This window comes from Pelophylax lessonae (genome assembly GCF_965119305.1).
Source record: "Pelophylax lessonae genome assembly, chromosome: 4".
NCBI lineage: Eukaryota > Metazoa > Chordata > Amphibia > Anura > Ranidae > Pelophylax > Pelophylax lessonae.
Genome location: NC_138771.1, coordinates 198,430,996 through 198,452,052, shown reverse-complemented (window position 1 = coordinate 198,452,052; position 21,057 = coordinate 198,430,996). Strand labels below are relative to the sequence as shown.

The following is a 21,057-nucleotide window of genomic DNA, read 5'->3' as shown; positions in this document are numbered from 1 at the left end:
AATGCTAACTGTCACATTGGATGTGCTCTCAACCAAACTGTCAAACCATCCAATGGCTGGGGTCATAACTGGTCACATGTGGAGCATCATGGCAGTTGAGAATTGAACAGAAGCCAAGATGGCAGCTTCCTTGGCTGAAAATGATAGGAGGGTTTACTTCCACTTTAAAGTGTGCCTGGCACTAATTGTGAAGTGTGGCTGATATTAACTGTTTCTAGCCACGCAGACTCCTGTGAGGTAGTTGTGAAGTGTTGCTGATACTAGCTGTTTCTAGCCACACAGACTCCTGTGAAGTAGTTGTGAAGCATGGCTGGTACTAGCTGTCTCTTAGTAATGCAGGCTCCTGTGAGATACACTAGGCCACAGAACGTATGACACACTATTTAAAGTGTGCCTGGCACTAACTGTGAAGTGTGGCTGATATTAACTGTTTCTAGCCACGCAGACTCCTGTGAGGTAGTTGTGAAGTGTGGCTGATACTAGCTGTCTCTTAACGCAGGCTCCTGTAAGGTACACTAGGCCACGAGAGTGTGTGGCGCACTATTTAACCACTTAAGCCCCAGGCCTATTTCTGACACTTTTTGTTTACAAGTTAAAATCAGTATTTTTTCCTAGAAAACTACTTAGAACTCCCAAACATTATATATATTTTTTTAGGAAAGACTCTGGAGAATAAAATGGCGGTCATTGCAATATTTTTTGTCACGCGGTATTTGCGCAGCGGTCTTTAAAATGCAATATTTTTGGAAAAATTACGAAAAATCACATTTCACTGCATTTAAAAAAAACTAAACAGTAAAGTTAGCCCATTTTTTTGTATATTGTGAAAGATTTCAGGCCGAGTAAATAGATACTCAACATGTTACGGTTTAAAATTGCGCACACCGGTGGAATGGTGACAAACTACGGTCAATAGAAATCTCAATAGGTGACACTTTAAAATTTTTTAACGGTTACCAGTTTAGAGTTAGAGTGAAACTTCCGTATTCGTTTTCTTTTGTGCGCGAGCTAACGGTGACGGGGGCGGCTAAAATTTTTTTCTTTCCTATTTATTTTTATTTTTTTTAACTTTATCACAGTTTAAAAAAAAAAAAAAATCTGATCACTTTTATTGCTGTCACAAGCAATGTAAACATCCCTTGTGACACCAATATGCAGTGACAGGTACTCTTTATGGAGGGATCGAGGGTGTAAAAGACCCTAGACCCCTCCACTACACTTCCATGTATTCAAAACGCCGAAAACGGCATTTTTGAATACAGTCGTTTTTTAAATCTGCCGCCTTTTGCAGCAGAGTAACCCGGACGTGACGTCATGGACGCCGCCTCTGGGTTACGTCATCGGAGACCCGATCAAAGCCACTTCCGGCTTAGATCGGGACTCCATCCAGCCGGCGGATGCGCCGGCTTGTTGCTCGGGTCTCCCGGTGGGACGGGACACCAAAAAGCACTGCGCCCCGAGCCCACCCAGTTTTGTGACAATAGCGAATTAAAATTTGCTATTGTCACATGGATCCTCCTCCTGGCCAATCAGGAAGTGGGTTCTGGGACCCATTTCCCGATTGGCCGAAAGGAGAAGCCATGTTATTGGGCATGGAGGAGGAGGAAGGAGACGAAGAAGACTGGGAAGAAGCTGCCGCCGCTGTCGCCAGATGGGTGAGTGAGCCAGGGGTCCTGTGCTGTCATGCTGGGGGGGGTCCTGTACTGTCATGCTGGGGGGGGGGTCCTGTACTGTCATGCTGGGGGGGGGGTCCTGTACTGTCATGCTGGGGGGGTCCTGTATTGTCATGCTGGGGGGGTCCTGTACTGTCATGCTGGGGGGTCCTGTACTGTTATGCTGGGGGGGTCCTGTACTGTTATGCTGGGGGGGTCCTGTACTGTCATGCTGGGGGGGGGGTCCTGTACTGTCATGCTGGGGGGGGGGTCCTGTACTGTCATGCTGGGGGGGGGTCCTGTATTGTCATGCTGGGGGGGTCCTGTACTGTCATGCTGGGGGGTCCTGTACTGTTATGCTGGGGGGGTCCTGTACTGTTATGCTGGGGGGGTCCTGTACTGTCATGCTGGGGAGGTCCTGACTGTACTGTCATGCTGTGGTCTGGGGTGTGCAGCCTGGTGTGGTCCAGGGGGGGGGGGGTGTATGGTGTGGTCCGTCTGCCGCCCCCTCCGGCCCATGGAGCATCAGCCACCACTGAACACACCTTTTTTGTCTAATTGTTGTCTGGGTATATTGTGCTTTGTGTGTATTTATCTGAGCTGGGGAGCTGCCTGAATCAGAACTTGCATTCCTGCTGCTTGTCCTAAGTCTTGATAGCTATGCTGAACACAGAACACATAAGCCACATCTGTGAGAAGCCTTATATAATTCAGTATCTTTTTATTGGTTATAGGTCTTGTGCTGGATGACATTGGAGGAAGCAACAGATGTGTAAACATAGATGAATGTCCCTGCTTCTATGACAAAATCTATCAGCCTAATGAAAAGCGAAAAGGCTCTTGTAACTCAGAATGGTAAATGATAGAAGTACTCACTTATTAGAATGATAAATGTTAGGTTTGCAAAAATATGCTAGTGGACTAATTTCTTCAAAACATTCTTACTAAATATAGTTTTTTTTTTTTTTTTTTGGAGTTATCTCAATTTTTTCACAGATATTTTATACTCATGGCACATAAAAAATGTACCAAATCAGAGAACTCATGAGTGCTTAAAGAGTAACTCCACTTTCGTGGGGAAAAAAAATAGCAAATAAAAAAATATTAATATAGCATATATAATTGCGACATAATCGTGACTGAATGTTTTTAAAAATTATATTTCCTTTTCAATCTACAGCTCTGTAATTGTATGTAAAATGCAATGTAATGTGGCTACCTGGAGGTGTTCTGTATGCAGAATGTGTACAGAATGCCCCCTAGAAACATAATTTCCTGCTTGTCTGATTGGCTCACTGATTTTCCCAGAAGTCTGCACTAAGATAAAAGTCAGATTTATGGCCTCCACTGCAACAAAAAAGTAATTTTTGGTGAGATATGCCCAATAGGAAATCATGTCTAAAGGGATGCGGGCCCTGCGATGTGCCTCATTAGACCACTGCAGGTGCAGCAGCTGGTTGATAATTATGAAACCACTCCCATTAGACTCACTGAGCAAATGGGCACAGAGAAGCAAACAGTGATTAGATAGAATAACAAAAGGTAGGAATCTGCAAACATTTTTTTTAAAATCCTTGCACTGTACTTATTTACCCAGAGGTGAATGATTTTTTCTCAACAACAGTGGTGTTACTCTAAACTAAGCTAGAAACAATAGTATACATCACAGTGAATATGAGCAGTGAAAATAAACTTTTAGTTGTGAAGAAGGCCCAGATGTAAGCAGCTTTCTTTATTTATTAACCACTTCAGCCCCGGAAGATTTTACCACCTTCCTTACCAGGCCCTATTTTGCGATTTGACACTGCGTTACTTTAACGGTCCTTCAACGCTGTATCCAAACGAAATTTACGTCATTTTTTCCCCACAAATAGAGCTTTCTTTTGGTGGTATTTGATCACCTTTTTTTTTTTGCGCTATAAACAAAAAAAGGGCCACAATTTTGAAAAAAACAAACAATATCTTTCACATTGTGCTATATGACATTATCAAAAAAAATTAAAAATCAAAATGTTTTAACATTTTAGGCCGATTTGTTTTCTGCTACATATTTTTAGTAAAAAAAAAAATCGCAATAAGCGTATTTTGATTCGTTATTGCGTCTACTAACTACGGGAAAGATTTATGTCATTTTTATTGTTTTTCTTTTTTTTTTACTAGTAATGGCGGCGATCTGCGATTTTTTTGCGGGACTGCAACATTGCAGAGGACAGATCGGACCCCTAACTGAAATTTTTGACACTTTTGGGGGTACCAGTGACATTACTACAGTAATCAGCGCTAAAAATATGCACTGTTACTGTAATAATGACACTGGCAGGGAAGAGTACAGGTGATCAAGGGGTTAAATGTGACCCTAGAGGAGTGATCCTAACTGTGGGGGGCATGGCTTCTGAGATGACCATAGAGACATGTGATCCTATATAGCAGGATCTCATGGGCTCTGTCATCGTCCCAGGGAGAAGGACGGTCGGCTGTGTTTACAACAGCCGACTGTCGTCCTCTCTCAGCGGGGAACGATCGCAGGTGTCAGGCGGCAATTGGAGCCTCCTGACACACGCATCAGCTTCCCCGCTGATGCGCGCGCTCATCACCTAGACTCCCGAGAGCGAGTGCCGTACATGTACGGCGATTCGCCCAGCAGAGGCTGCCTGCTGCAGTATATCTCCGGCGGGCGGTCATAAAGGAGTTAAAGTATAACTAAAGCCAAAACTTTTTTTCAGTTTTGGATAGACTAGAGAGGGATTCAAATGCTTGTCAGTTTTCATCACTGTCTATGTCCCCGTTAAGGAGATTCATCCTTTCTATTCTTCCTGTTTACCATTAGCATTGAAAGTGAAAGTAAAAGAAAATTCCAAATTTTGGGTTTTCCTCAGAAAAGTAATAGAGGGGAAATCTTCCAATGGGGACACTAGTTCTGGTGACATGAGGGTCCCCAAGAAATTCCCCTAATTTGCAGGGATTTCCTCTCACTTTCTGTTTGTGTATGGGACAGGAAGGGAAATCTCCACAATAGGACACAGATGGCTAAAAAAATCTGACAGGGATATAACCCTCCCTTGCTCTATCCAAAATTAAAAAAAAAAATTTTGCCTATAGTTCTACTTTAACTGTGTTATGGCACCAGTGTAGTCAGTTGTAACGTATTTTAAATATATACCATGGCAAAATTTAAAAAAGCACATACAGTACATTTTTGCAATACATGCACATTTACCCATGTTATGTCTCTTTAAAAAAAATATAAAGTAACAAAACAGTAAAGATTAGACATATTTTGCATGTAAAAAATACATTAAAAAAACGCATTAAAAAATGCTCCATCCCAATTTATTGTAGGAACAGAGCAGCTGCCAAGACTAGCACCCCCTAGTGCCACAGGATGGACCACCCTGTTCTTTTGGGCTGCACATTCACAGTGTTTACTGTCTCCTGTCACCCTATGATAAGCAGAGTGACTGTGACAGGAGACAGTAAACACTGTGAAAGAATAGGGTGGTGCTTCTGATGGCTGCTCTGTCCCTACAATAATTCAGGGTGGAGCCTTCACAAGCCGCAGAAGATTTTACGGTTGCTTCTTTCAAATTTGGTTTTGGACTACATTCTTTAAAGGATAAGTTCATCTTTTTTGCCTCTAAATTCCAGCTCCTCTATGTACCAATATACCATTAATGTACTCCTTTTGCAGAAATAAAAAAAAGCTTTCTATTTATTTTACACACCCTTACCTCTGTGTCCAGTTACCTCTGTGTCCAGTTGGCTGTGTAAAAAAACTTCTGCATTACTTCCTGGACAGATCTTGGGACTTGACACAGGAAGGAGTTTACCAGCTGACCTCATATGCACACATCCTGTCCATTCTACCTTCCTGTTCCAGCAGATTACTACCACCCTTCGTTAAGTGCAAGTTTTTCCTGTGCAATCAGTGAATACTGATCTCACTAAATACACAGGCAGTGATCATTCATTTGGCAGAGTGTGCAGGAGCTGAGCGATCAGATAACAGCCTATGTGGATAGAGCTGTAATACTGAAAACAGGAGAAGCATGTTCTGTGTTCTGTAAAGCTCACCATACACTATACAATCAGATTGGACAATCTCCTTTGGATCTACCATCAACTATGTAGTGCCAGGGCCTGCCTGACTGGAAACAGAGTGATTGGATAGATGGCGTGCCTTCCTATTATATAGTTTTGGTAAATCTAAAGGAGATTGTACAATCAGATTGTATAGTGTATGGCCACTTTTATACACCTAAAATTAACTAGTTGCTCTTTGGTTGTTAATGGCACACCAAACACAGAAGCAAACACACATCTTTTTGCCATGTGGAAAAAATGAGCAAAAAACACAGCAAAACTCACAGTAGAAAACGTGCAACCTGCAGCACGCAAAAATATCCCATGAGCTACTTTGCCATGTTTAAGCAGACTTAAATCAATGGACTGCCCTATGCGTGTCATGGGAAAAATGTGCCAAAAAACATGCGCTTCTACACTAAGTGTGAATGGGCCTGAGAGTGAAAGTGGGTGTGTTTACACAAGAACAAGAGGCTGCATGCACATCTGTGCATTTCCGAACGCATGGGAAACCACACAAAAAAATTCACCCTTTTCCTTGCATTTCGGAAATGAGCTGCAAACACACCAAAAAGCATGGTAAAAATGCACTGCGCTCTGCTCTAAAAAAGTTCTGGAGCGTTTGTTGCATGTAAGGCAGCCCATTCAAGTTATTGGCCTGCCTTATGCGTAACAAAAGAAAACGCTCAAAATCACACGTGCAGGAATGTGAGTTCCCACTACGTAGAGCTGTGAATGGGGCTTGACAGCTGAGTGTCTCCATTCACTTCCTCCTATGTACTTGTATAAACCTGGTCATATTCTATGCAATCCCTTTAGATTTCCCTTTAGATTTACCAGAACTATGGAATAAGAGAACCCACCTAACGATCCATTAACTCTGTGTTCAATCAGGCAGGCTCTTGTACTACACCAGGGGTGCCCAACCCGTGGCCCCAGAGAGTTTAGCATGTGGCCCAGGCCCATCTAGAGGACCGCTGGGGGTGCCGTGCAAACATAGCAGCTGTGGCAGCTTACATTGCCAATCTAGGCAAATGTACGCAGGGATCCTGTGCAAACCTAGTTGGTGGGTACAAGGTGTGTGCTAATGAGTTTAGCTTCTAAACTGTATGCTGTGTCTTACGGGCTCTCATGTCCCAAATCTACATACAAGGTGAACTTACAATTTAAAAAAAACGTTTTATTAAACATTTTAATTGAATACATTATTTTAATTTTTTATGTATACTAACATAAACAACATAATAAAAATTATGTCCAATGGTTAGCTCTTGTTCAGGTGGAAAATGGATCTGTTCAGAGGAAAAGTGCCCTGGAACCTGCAAGATTACACAAGGCATATATGTCTCAACATTTGATGGCATGGAATACAGTTTGTCAGGCAACTGTCAATATATCATATATCAAGTGAGTACCTTTATTGTAATAAGTGCTGGGACAAGGTCATTCAGCGCCCAGGGCAAAAAACCCAAACTGCGCCCCCTCTTCATTATGTATGAGCTTAGGGGATGCTACTCCAGCAGCCATCAGCTTTTCAAAATGCCTTTTATCAGAATGAGTTTACTGGTGCCCCCCATCCATACAGTAACCTGCTGCACCCAGGGCAGCTTCCCCTCCTGCCCACTTGTCCAGCCCCATCTGTAATATTTATCACTACATTACATTATGTTAATTATTTTTAAATAAAGTTGCAGTTTTGCATTTGCAATTTACTAATTAACTTTTTATAAACTTCATGAAGAAAAGTTTACAGTAAACAAAAATACGTACAATAATTATATAAAAAGAATATAGAAACTCTTTTCTTTTCATTTCCAGATACCATCTGGCACATTAGATCTTCTGGATGACATTTGTACTTTTTGAGTGAGCATCAAAAACAAGCACATACAATGTTATTCAGAAATTTTTGATGTTTAATGCCGGTAATTTCTGTCTTCACAAACTTGACTCAAATTTATGTTAATTTAACAATTTACAAAGACTATTTTTTTCTGTGTGTATAACAAGATAACCTCAACAGTTGCTTAAAGATTCGTTTTAAATGTTATCACATTGCTGTCTGCAATAAGGAAAACACAGTTGTGCTTACATGATATCCTTGAATTCAATAGACTTTGCCACTGCCGTGGCTCAAAAACCCTCTATGTCACCTATGGGTATGAAGCTTTACATCAGGGGTCTTCAAACTATGGCCCTCCAGTTGTTCAGGAACTACAATTCCCATCATGCCTAGTCATGGCTGTGAATGTTAGAGCTTTACAATGACCCATGGGATGTGTAGTTCCACAACAGCTGGAGGGCCGTAGTTTGAGGATCCCTGCTTTACATAATCTATGCACTTCATTTATTCAGAAACAGACTGTCATAGTGTATCATAGTATACAGACCCTCTTCTCTAGTCTCTTGGGTCTAGGTTTTTAATGAAATCATAAATGTAACCTCTTCCCAAGGGAGGAAGCATAAACATCAGATTAGAAAAACGTGGGATCATTTTTCAGGCCCAAAGCTTTTCAGTGTATAAAGTATTGGAGTTTATCTTTTACCATTTCAGAGACCATAATTTAACACCATATTTTTGCTCACAGTTTAAGGAAACAGGATGGGGGGGGGATTATGAGGGCTTTGACTTACAGGAGTATTGGTTCAAAATTACAGGCTTCAGGAGAAATATATGGAAGTAATTAGGAATATGGAGTAAGGCAACAAAAGGCTTGAGCTTATTTGAGACAGGGTAATCTGAGTTAGAAAAGAACATAGAGAAAGTTACATGTAGCAAATTTGAAGGAGGGAAGCCAAAGTTTAATGTGCTTTGTGGACAACTAAACCTAAACTGGTGGTAAACCGTCACATATACCCAGTGAAGTGAATAGCCTCAGATAATACACAGAGATGAAACAAATCCTCCTACATAAGATGTACTTGTTTAATTGCAGTCTACTCTTGTCTACAACCCCTTCAAAGTGCTGATTTGTGATAAAATCCTTCTGCATGTGTGAGGAGTACAGAGGAGGGGATGGGGAACTGCAGTTACACTGTGTGAGAGCTGCCTGGAGGAAAGAAATTACCTCCCTCCACTTAAGCAGAGGAACAAGCAGCGCTGTATTCTAAATAGACAAGCTGCGTGCTTATCTCCCTCCCTGTCACAAATTTTAGCTCATGTTATGTCATGTATCAGGAAAGCTTCTCAGAAAATGACTCATGCTGATAACAGAGGAATGAAGCACCAGAGAGAAACAACACTTAAGCCTGGTACACACTACAAGGTTTTTTTTCGTTCAAACTGTCAGCTCTGGTCTGAGTTACTGTAGTAACCATCCAAAGTTAATACAGCGATCTCCCCCCCCCCCCCCCCGAGCTATTATGTTCTGACAGGGAGATAGCCCCCTCGCCAGAACACTCTGATCAGTGCTATCTGTCATTGGCTGAGAGCATTGAATGGGAGTCGGTTGGCTGCTGGTACACACAGGCCGAATGTCGGCCGTTTGTTTTAAACCGGCCAATGTTTCCTGACATGTTTCCTGGGCTTTAGAACTTTGGAGAAAGAAAACTCTACATATGTGTGCTTAGTTCAAATTTCATGACTGGGGTTTATAACCACTTTAATCTGGAGAAAACTGAGGTGCTTATGATGGTGCTTCCCAGACATCTGGAAAATCACTTATTGTGGCTGGAATAGATATAGATTACTGAATAGAGCTCTGGATGTTTAAGAGTGGAAAAAAAATCAGCAGATTGAAGGATTCAGTTGTTGTTGGCGAATTCAGCCCATGTGGGAAGATCTATCCAGTTATCCTGGTGGGCAAAGAAAAGATTCACAACATCTGGTCCAAGATCTGATTTACTCATCACATTTTTCTATTAAACATGGAATAGTGGGCAGATGGGACATCCAGTCTGATGCTCAGAAGGAGACAACGAGCTCTCCAAAATCCTTTAGGAAAATAAAGTGTGCTCTCTGTAAAAAGTAGACTACCATGACCCAGATAATTGTATATTCTCCAAATGGGGACATATCAGTGATGACATCCATTGAGATGTGCAGCCACAGTAAATCTGCAACAGCCAGTGACAATATAAGCCCAATCTCAGGAAATTTAATCCAAGCATAACATACAATAAAATCTTTCCTAAAGCTGGGTCAATCAGTACATGTGGAAAAACAACTTCTGAGTTTGGCGAAAATTCCTGGTGCCCAGCAAGTTTTGACCTAGAATGTTTGTTAACTCTTTCAACATGAGGAAAAGTCAAAAGTAACTTTTTACTTTATTTTTGCTATATTTTATCTCAGCACTGCAATTAATATAGTTTATTTCATGTTGTAAAACATTGGGATGCTGGTAAGATTGCTTAGGACACAATTCGCTAAGTTTATTAATTAATATTTAAAGCTGTATCTTCAACTGAGGATTTGACTGTTAAGAGGCATTGGAACCAAGATCTTACCTGAAGAAACTTGTGACAGATGGAGGATGGACAAAGGCAAGATATGTGCAGGATTCATATTCAGGATAACATAAAAAGGTTCAGGTTCAACAGTCCTTAGGAAGAAAAAAGTGAGACAAGGGATCAGCTAGCTTATTTTTTTGTGCTGGACTGTGGGTCATAATGAAGTTAAATTTAAAAAAGAACAACACCCAATGGACTTGCTGGATGCTTTCTCTTGGATCCGACTGAAGACACAAGTTTTTATAGAAAACAGGATTCTAAAGAACCAGAGAAAAAGAGAAAGGGGACTTAAGTCTCTCAAAAGTCTTGAGCATCTCTGGAGGTCACACCTGTGATAGTGGCCATCTGGTTCTTTGGAAAGCCCAAGAGGGACAATACCAAAAAAAAAAAAATAGGTAGACCCAGAGAGTCCCACACTAAAGGAATAGTTTAAAAAAATTGAGTATATTTATGAAAAATAATTTTTAAGTAGCTGTGAAGAGAATCAATTAGAGAGGTTTAATACCACCTGGGAAAAATGGGTAGAATTCAAAAGAATGAGGAAATACGTGGAGATAAGGGGTGAAGAGAAATAGAAAGAGAAGGGAGGAAAACAAAGTTGGTAGTTGGTAGGAGAAATAGAGTAATTGGTAAAATATGGAGAGGGGACAGGTAGGGGGGAGAGAAGGGAACAAGGGTTATTTTATTTTTGTTTGTTTTTTTTTGAATGTATGAATATATTGAATTGTTTGCGGTTTTATCTTTTTTTTGTTGGTATATGAAAAACAAATCAAGGAAAAGTAATAAAAAAAGAAAGCCCAAGAAACTTTGTACAACCTTCAGCCCGAGACGTTGAATCCAAATCAGTCAGTTGATCTGAGTTTTAAGACTGAGTGGATAGGATGAAACCAAAGATGTGTACCTCATACAAACAGGCACTTATCAAACTTTGTTAACAGTGAATTGCCTTGTAAATAGAAAGCACTCTTTCCTGGATCTTTGACCTATTGTTTTCATGAGTCAATATCTTAAGATAAGAGCATAGTCTAACAGGCGGAACACATGGGATTCAAAGCGTATGAGTTGCCTAGTGGGACCTTTTCTTTATTGATGGACTCTTTTTAAGGACTTATTTTGGGTTCATTTTTATGTTTTTATTTAATTATCCCTCTTTGCTTTTTCACTATTATATGTGTAATCATGTGATATCAAGTATATTTTTCAGCACAGGGAATATTTTTTATCTATTTTTTTTATTTTCAGACGTTTTATTTTTGTGTGGAATCAATTATGGTTTGAATAGTGTTAAGGGCTATGCAGCCCTATAAAATTATTGGATTGACTTTGGGGGGCGTAGGAACTTTTATCAGTGCAGGCAGCAGTTCTGGAATTTTTATTCACACTGGTTGGATAATTGCGCATAGGAAATTTTGATATACCAACTTCCCAGGTCACATTTTGTGAGAATCTTTGCCCCATGGAATCGATGGATGAGTGGTAGTGGGTAGTAGATTTTAACCGAGATTGCATTCTGGCCAACAGTCGATAAAGGGATGGACTTTTTTTCTCAACCAAAAAGTATCCCATTCCAGCAGGAGAAGATTTATGAATAAACGCCTTTTAAATGCTATCCGCAATGTACTCAGACATCAACTTGGCTTCAGGAAGGCTGAGGGTATAAACTTGACTCCTCTGGATTTTGAAACCCGGGATAAATTAAATAGCATAATTACATGGCAAATGGGGAGGAAGATGAGCCATTTTGCGTTTAGAAAGTATACACATAATGGGCTGGCATGAGTACAGACCTCAGAGGAAGCCTAAAAAGTAACTTTACTACAAGATGGACCCTAAGCTAGCAAGCGTGAGAAGGGCCGATTGAACACAGGTGAATGTTGTTGATTCATAAAACCTATACAGGCCTTGGAATCACCAGAGAAGAACAGCAAAGCTGATAATAGCAGCTGGTGCTGTGTGGTAGTGCAGGCCAAAGAGGAAACATTTGAATAATACCAGTTTCACAAGGGTAACCATGTGGCGGCAGAAGTATAAGGAACTGGACTCAGGGTGCCTGCATGTTCACTGAGAGTGAGGGCCTTAAGAAAGGCACAAGAATTTGCAGGGACTAGAGACAAACTCTGGAGACACCTAGAGCCTAGGTGAGTATATATTTTTTTTTTTTTTTTAAAGTCCATACTAATCTTTTAGGATTTAATTACCCTCCCTCATGAAGGAGCTAAATGAGAAAAAAAATATTTGCCATCCAAAATCTTTAGCGAAATAAACCCATGCTCTGTTGATCACTGGAAGTCAGTTGCATTGTGGAATGTTAGAGAAAAAGCAGGATTACCCAAAAATGTGCACAGGGGCACCAGGGAAAAGGACAACCTAAATTTAGAGTGGTAGAAATACCAGCCACTCAACAGTTTTCAGTCCCCTATGTGATAGCAATAAAGTTCATTTAAAAAAAATAAAAAAAAGTAACATAATACATATAAAGTAAAAACAAATAATTTTAAAGCCACCTGGCCCAGGTGGACACACATACATACAAAAGTCAAAGCGTAGGGTGTACCTACATACAAAATGATAACTGCGTTGATTTTACATGACATAACAATTGGGAGCTCTAAAGGTATGCTGTGGTATTGAGTCAACATCTCAAACTTGTGATCCTCAAACCATTTTAAACCATTTTTGCACTGTGGCAGGACGCATTATCCTGCTGAGAGGCCACTGCCATCAGGGAATACTGCTTCCATGATGAGGTGTACTTGGCCAGCAACAATGTTTAAGTAGTTGAAAAGTGTCAAGTAACATTCACATGAAGTGCAGAACTAAGGTTTTCCACCAAAATATTGCCCAAAACAATACACTGATGCTGCCAGCTTACCTTTTTCCCATAGTGCATCCTGGTGCCATCTTGGTCATCCACATGATGTAAAAGAAAACATGATTCATCAGACCAGGCCACCTTCTTTCATTACTCTATGGCCCAGGTCTGATACTTATACACCCATTGTAGGTGCTTTTAGCTGTGGATTTAGGTGATCATGGGCACCCTAAATGGTCTGCGGCTACACAGCCCCATACACAACAACCTTTTTTTCTATTTTCGACACATCAACTTCATGAAAAACATGTTTACTTGCTGTCTAATATATCTATATATATATAAGCCTTTTATGTGGAAAGCTTATTTATTACCCACACAACTAGTGTATTGTAATGAAACACCCTACTACTGTTAATGGTCATCAAATTTTCAGTTACCAATGTATGTACAGTATACTGTATAGTATGTGAAAGGTTGCTTATTTAACAATGTGTTTTTTTTTTTTTTTAAACAGTCTCTTGGCTTAATCATTTTGGCAGACATAGAAACTCCAAATGCTCAGTCAGCAAGCAGTGTGAGCAAAGTAACTATTAATATGAATGTGGTAAGTAAAATACAAATAACTTAATCTAGTATGCAGTTTAGCACATTTTGGGTTCTGTTTAAGTGTCTGAATTAGGTATATATTTTCTTAAGGACTATTGATTAATACATGGATTGGGCTGATCCAAATATGTTATGGATTGCTCTTGTTTCACCTATAGTTGGATCCTTGCTGGAAAAAACACAAATAAAATGATATGCTATCTATTTGTATGAAATGTGTATTTAGGTTTCCCTTTCCAGGCATGGATCCACATAATTAATTTACACAAAACATAAAAATTGCTGTGTATTTCTCCTAGACGCACATTACTATTTTAATTACAAGACGCATTGAGCAAATATTTCTATATGACCTTCACCCTTATCTTAAAAATTACAGCATAGGCACCTTTAGGCCAGGTTCACACTTGTATGGGTGGTACCTGCTGCGGGTCCGCACTCATTTCCACAGCCGCAATAACCTGCTTATAAAACGCAAGCAATGCCTGCCAGTGCCATTAATTCTAATGGCCCACACATACACTGGAAATCACAGCATCTGCTTTCTGCACTGGGAACCACACTGCACTTGCAGTTCCTGTGTGGGCTGTGATTTCAAAAATGAAGCAGGGACCTTTTCCCTGCATTTTCAGGAGGCACAGCAACCTATTCAAATGAATGAGCTGCTCTGCCTGCGCAAAACATGGCCCACAGAGCCGTAAGTTTGAACCAGGCCTTAGAAATGTCTATCTGACATTCAGCAACTTAGTATTAGAAAATACATCTCGATAGTTAATGTAGATGTGGAGTATTAATGCAGAAATCACATCCTAAAAGTTATTATGTATTTGGTTTGGGTAGGACTTAGAAATTTAGAAATACAGACAGAATAAGTACCTATAAGCCTGTATAATCAGTGGGGGTGAGTATAATATTTAGACAATGTTAGAGAATGTTTTCATTTAGCTTTTTCATCTAGGTGCCGGCGGCAGTCAGCGTCCTTAACAACCAGTAACTGTCATGGTTGTTCAGAAGTGGGTTGCCACCACGTCCCATACAACCGATAACTCATTAGCTGTCCCCCTTTGACAACTGTATGTAAAGAAAAGCTTTGCCGGCATTAATAAATTACAGAAAAAAAACTTGTGGGGTCTTCCCCAATCCATACCAGGCCTGGATTGGATATGAAGTTTGAGGGGAAACTCCCACTCCAAATTATTTTAAAAAATGGTGTAGTTCCCGCCAAAATCCATACCTTATCCTTATCCAAGCAGTAAGCATGGTCAGGTAAGAGGGGGTTAGTGATCATCCCTCCCCTCCTGAACCATACCAGTCCATATGCCCTCAATTTGGGGGGGAGTGCATTGGGGCACTCTTCCCTACAACCCTGGCCAGTTATTGTGGGGGTCTGTGGGTGGGAAGCTTATTGGAATCTGGAAGCCCCCTTTAATTAGGAGGCCCCCAGATCCCTGTCTCCCCATGTAAATGAATATGGAGTACATAGTACCCCTACTCAATCACCAAAAAGTGCTGAAAAGTAAATGCTGGGTCGATCCTGGGCATGTTGGTTCGATGATGTTACAATGGGCAGGTCTGCCCATTAATGTCACCAGATGGCTCCACCCCTTATTTTTGTTTTTGCAGCGGGGGTGGCAGAGCCGTCAGACAGCAGGAGCCAGCATTGGATGTAAATCTCTTTTTTTTTTTTTTCGGTTGGAGATGATGGCAGTTACCATGATTGACAATGGATCTACACTCTGGAACATTCTTTTTTTTAAAACAAGGACTTTTCAAAAACTGTCTGCCTTTTTATTTACTTTTTCAGTACTTTTTTGGTGAATGATTAGGGGGGCTGGGATCTGAGGGGCCCCCTTGTTAAAGGGGGCTTCCAGATTTGAATAAGCCCCCCATCCGCAGACCCCCCTTAACCACCTGCCAGGGTTGTGGAAAAAAGGACCTTTTCCCTGTTAACATGGGGACAAGGTGCTTTGGGGGGGCTTTTGCCCCCCCCTGTTGAGGACATATAGCCTTGTATGGTTCAGGTGGGTAGGGCGCTCATTCATCCCCTCCCTTTCCTGACCTACTGGGCAGAATGCCTGAAAAAGGGTCTAGTATGGATTTTGGGAGGGGGGGGGGGGCACATTTTATTTTACATTTTGGTGTGGCGGTTCCCCTCAAAATCCATCTCAGACCCAAAGGGTCCACTGGTTGTTAAAAACACCAGCTAACGCCGGCGTTGAATTACCACAAGCTTTCACTACAAAAATACTGCATCACTTCATATAGGACAGCGTATTTTAGTAGCATTTTTTGTGAATGTCGTAAAAATATTGAAAAACGCTAAGCTGTATTTTACCGCATTTCTTAAAGTGGTTGATACCGCTTTGTGAATGGAGCCCACAGTGTTTTAGGCTAGGTTCACATCTGTGCAGTGGTTCCTGCTGCAGGTCTGCACCCGTTCCTGCAGTCGCAACCACCCGTACAGAAAAACGCAGATGTGAGCAGGTGCCATTATTCCTAATGGCAAGCCGCATGTACTGGAAATCGCTCCCGCACTGAGAACTGCACTGCATTTGCATTTCCTGTGCAGGCTGTGATTCCAAAAATAAACAGGAACCTTTTCCTACCTTTCAGGAGGCACAGCAGCCCAAACAAAATTTGCTGCTATGCCCGCACAAAACAGGGCTCGCAGAGCAGCATTAGCGTGAACCTAGCCCTACCCAGTTTCATCTAGTCTGATTATTGTACATGCCCTAAAACATAAAAGGATATCTTTGTATGTATGTCTCAACCTTGTGCATTTATGACTTTTTCAACGTGCAATATTGCAAAGGATGCAAAACGTGCAACTTCTATTTGCAATTGTAATTTTATTGTATAGGACGCAGAGCAATTAATCTCCAAACATAGAACTGATTGATAAAATCTTTGTGGAATGTTAAAAGAACTCTTGTAAGTTATGAGTATATGGAAAAAATATTTTTTTGAGGGGGAAGGGATGGTGTATGTGTATACATATAAAGTGTTTGGAATCTCTTGATACGGCCTGTCCTGGGGTTACAAACATCTGACTTACAAACAACTGAAATCTTCTGAACAGGGGCACAAACAGCAAAACAATTGGTACAGGGGTGTTAACCCTTTCCTATGCTATTTAAAAGAAACGTAAAAATGATTATTTTGGCTGGAGCTACACTTAAAAAATGTACCTGTTCCGACTTACAAACAAATTAGACTTCAGAACAAACCTACAGTCCCTATCTTGTTTGTAACTGCCTGTAATAGGTTATGGACATCTTAGTACAGCATCCTAGGACAACATAGGTATACTGTCTGGTCTCCAGTGGTGCACCTAGCAAATGTGGCACCCGAGGTCGATCATTTTTCAACACCTCTCCCACACACTAAATAATCACAATAAAATGGTGCACGCGGGGCGCTGAGCCAAAATGTGGACATGTTCAAAGTGCTCTGAGAGTGGGAAGGGCTTAAAGGGACATGAAAAAAAAAAAAAAAAACTCTAAGCCTACTAACTATATACACAGTACACATATGCCACAGTACTTCTACCTACACTCTCAGGAGTTCATAACAAAGAGAATATTTCACAAACACTCAGAAATGTATAAGGTAGAGAATGTGGGGCTCAGTAATGTGTAATGCACAGGCCACTGCACAAAACACAAAATAAAATTAACCTCTCCTGCCAGGACAAATCTGACCCCCCACAAGCCCATATCTCCCACAGATCAAATCTTAAAATAAAACAGCCCCAATCACTCCTCAGTTCAGATCTTCCCTCACAGCTCTTGGCCCACAATCTCAGTACAGACCCCTCTCCCAGCTTAACCTCTTAGACCCCTATGTCCTAGCCCCTCAATACAGACCCCTCAGTACAGACCTTTTCCCCCCTCCTAACCTAACTCCTCAGAATAGACCCTCCTCCCAGTCTAAGCCCTCAGCCAGTCAGGTCCTCATGGCATTAAGGTTTGTCCAAACCTTTGCTTCTCCGGGCAGGAGGATGTCTTCCTTCCTTTGGAAAATTTTGAGTGACCGTGTTCCGCATTTCAGACAAGTAGGTTGCAAGCTGGTGCTTTACAGATAAAAGATAAAGCTCCTATCCTTTCTATTGGAGTGTTTTTTCCCATCCACTTTTCATCTCAATATTTGGGAGATTTGAAATGATAGTATTTGATGCTCTATTTTGGCCCCTCTGAAAATTTTTGAAGGCATTCATTAAAATCTGTTACTGTCCCAAGTAAATGTAGGGTTGGGCCTGACCTGAACCTCAAGTGACTCATCACCTTTGTGAGAGTTTGCAACCTCAGTATGAATTCTGTTTGATCGATCATGACCTTTCTTCATCAAGGGGGTCTGTTGGTCTTGGTAGACTTCAAAAATGCTTACTTGAAAGTTCCCATTTGCCCAGGTCACCAGGTACTGGGACTGACCTTCTGCTTTGCGTCCATTTTGACCCTGGAATTCAGTCTAGGGTGTTTCTCCATACACGAAGCTTCACTCCCACATTCAGCCTTGGTGCTCATGCACATAGTCATCAATTTACTTTGCCATGCAAGCTCCTGGTCTATTTGTTGTAGGTAGCTCCCTGTGCACCTCAAAAACGATGTAAAATTCATACCTGACTTTTATCCTAGATTCATAGTATCCCTGATTACTCATTCACACTAAAAAAAAAAAAAAAAAAAAAAAAAACACACGCTGACAGACTGCTCGCCAAAAATAACAGGTGCAGTTAAACAAAGGGGTGGGGTATTCATCATGTTAATTATTCGTTGGGTCAGTGAGCTTAGTTCATCGTAACTGATGTGGATCTACATTTCCACCAGTAAACCTGTATTCCTGTGGTGTATATAGCCTGTGCACGGAGAAGCCACCCACTACAGGCTGCCTGCAGAAAACTACGGGAGAGGACTAAGACAAGACCAGCGACCCTGCACAACAGAGCAGTGGTGACCAGTCTTTATTACAGAAAAATTTCTACACAGTGGCAAAGTTTCAAACTGGGTTGCTGCACAGATCTGGAAAAATACACGAAGTACACCAAGATTCAAAGAAGAATACACATGACTCTTTTATTCAGGCCATATTTACTTTGGGTTTAAGGTGTAAAAGGAAAAAGCAATATACTGTATAGACCAAAATTGTAGACCTTCACCTGAGAATGCTAGTTGTCTGGTCTGAATGTTTTCTGAGTCACTGATCTGAAATAAACAAGCTAAAGTAGACAGAAAGGTCAGAAACTCTCACCTGTAAAATTGTTTTGCATTAGTGTAAATATTGAAGCTACTGAATTATAATAACAGCCAGGTAAGTTGCATTTTCAGATGGACAAGTCAGCAGCTTTTCCCTACATATTTCAATTTACATGTGTTTCTTTTAAACCAGGCATCCACATATACTTTATTAAAAAAAAACTCTCTGCACAATGTAAATATTATAGGTTATATATATTTTTTCAGTTACATTATATTGTCCCTTAAAGCAGATTTCCACCCTTGGGGGAGACTTCCCTCCTCTGCACCCCCCCCCCCCATTCCTCCACTGCTGAAATAGGGATGTCTTTTTATTTTTTATTTTTTGCACCTCCCTCCCCTAGGCCAATGCCATGCAAGGTCCTCCCTTTGCCTTCTGGGATATGTGCATCACATAGGTCTCACCATAATTTTTGACATACATTTAATAGTTAAAGGGAGAAGTACTTCCCCCTGTGGATCACAGGAGTGCAGTTAGTTCTGGAAACCATATGGTCGGGATCTACCCACACGCCTGGTCCAGCACACAGCTTAGCCTCTCAGCAAGAGCCTGAGCCGACTGCTTCTGCCCCCTCCACAGCTCATCACTCCCATTAATGAGGGGGAGTTCTCTGCTCAGGGAGCCCTGAGAACCGAGTGATCAGTGGTGTTCGTGTTAGAGTCGGCAGTAGAGAGATGCAGCATGGGGCTGATGCTGCATCGACCTAGGTATGAATCTACAAAAAAAAAAAAAAATGCCATACATCTCTTTTAACTCCTAGAAAATTCTGTAGCTATCGGCAATGGACTCATGGTACCTGTTTATCTGCAGTCATTTCATCTGTAGATTGTTCTAAAAACACTCAGATTAAAGGATTCTTTTCCAAACTCTAGCAGCAGCGGTTAGCAGAAAGGTAATAGAATTTGCTGAAGAAGACGCCCGTTTTTTTAGTCGTGTCATCGGGCACAGGAAAATGCTGCAGATTCTTGAGAACACACCAGTAGGAACTGCAGCAAAGAGCAACAGCAGGGTAGGCAAAGGAAAATGCTTTAGTGCCGGTTCACACTTCTGCGAGTGCCGGGTTCGCATGTAATATCGGAGCGCACTGCTCCGACATTACATGCGATCGGCTGTGCGGTGCGAGTTTAGCCATACAGTTTGTATGGCTAAATTTGCATCGCACCCGCAGCAAACACGCACAGGAGGCATTTTTGCAGCCGCATCAGGATCGGATCGCACAGCGGTTCACACTTGTGCGATCCGATCCTGTGCGAACTGCACGATCGCACTGCGATATGCGATCAAACTGGGGGTGTCGTTAAGATTACATTGACACCCCCAGCGTATCGCATATGGCAGTGTGAACTGCCGGGGGTGCGTGTGCGATGCGGGAACAGGCTGCGAATTCGCAGCCTTCCCGCATCGCAGAAGTGTGAACCGGCACTTAAACCCAATTAAATGCAAAGGGGGAATTAATGAAGTTGGGATCGGTGGCAATTGATCTTGGTAAATTAATTTCGTTTATATTTTACCATGCCTAAAGAACAATAATAGTCATGGTTTCAAAGAAAAAATATATTTGTTACAATGCTGTCAAACCCAATTAGTATTATCATCATTTACTTTTTTTTATTTTTTTGTCTTTTTTCTTTTTTACTTCAGGGAGGTGATGAACATACATTTGAGATTCCAAAGGCTGGGCCTTTTAGCGATATGGACCTAGCGCACCACATGTCTGGTAAAACAAAGTTGAATAATTCATAGTGCAAAATGTAAACTTTCCTGAAATGATCATTCCATATTACATTCAATGTTTGAAATTATATTTCCTTTCAGATCATTTATATGTGAAACAACATGGTCAGGATTTTTACGTCAAATTATTCAATAAAGTGGAACTCTTTGTACAACGCATACCTGCAATGCAAGTCTACATCTCAATTCCATCTGAAAATGCAGAGGGGAATTCACCAGGACCGAAGCAACCAAAATCTAGAGTAGCTAGAGCAGCAGGGCAGGGCGACCAATCAGATTCTACCTTTGATTACCTCTCAAAAGGTAAGCTTGGTGACGGAACACATGCAGAAATTTTCTAAAGATAACAGCTGTCATTTTTACCCCATACTCATTCTCCTAGTGGGGCTAGATAAATCTGGAGGTTTATCCAAATAAGCTACAATTATTAAACAGTAGAACATTTACTAACTGTATTAACCACTTTAC

The 21,057-nt window shown here is 41.2% G+C and overlaps 1 protein-coding gene across 1 annotated transcript in view; it reads left to right on the top strand.

Moving 5' to 3' along the window:
- Positions 1–21,057, top strand: part of MUC19 (mucin 19, oligomeric) — a gene marked incomplete at both ends in the record, with an annotated part of 113,916 nt that overhangs the window by 32,563 nt on the left and 60,296 nt on the right. Inside the window, 5 exons of the mRNA XM_082256303.1 lie at positions 2,387–2,507; positions 7,001–7,139; positions 13,511–13,600; positions 20,497–20,572; positions 20,671–20,892. Coding sequence (XP_082112429.1) covers positions 2,387–2,507; positions 7,001–7,139; positions 13,511–13,600; positions 20,497–20,572; positions 20,671–20,892 — 648 coding nt within the window. The remainder of the gene's footprint in view (positions 1–2,386; positions 2,508–7,000; positions 7,140–13,510; positions 13,601–20,496; positions 20,573–20,670; positions 20,893–21,057) is intronic.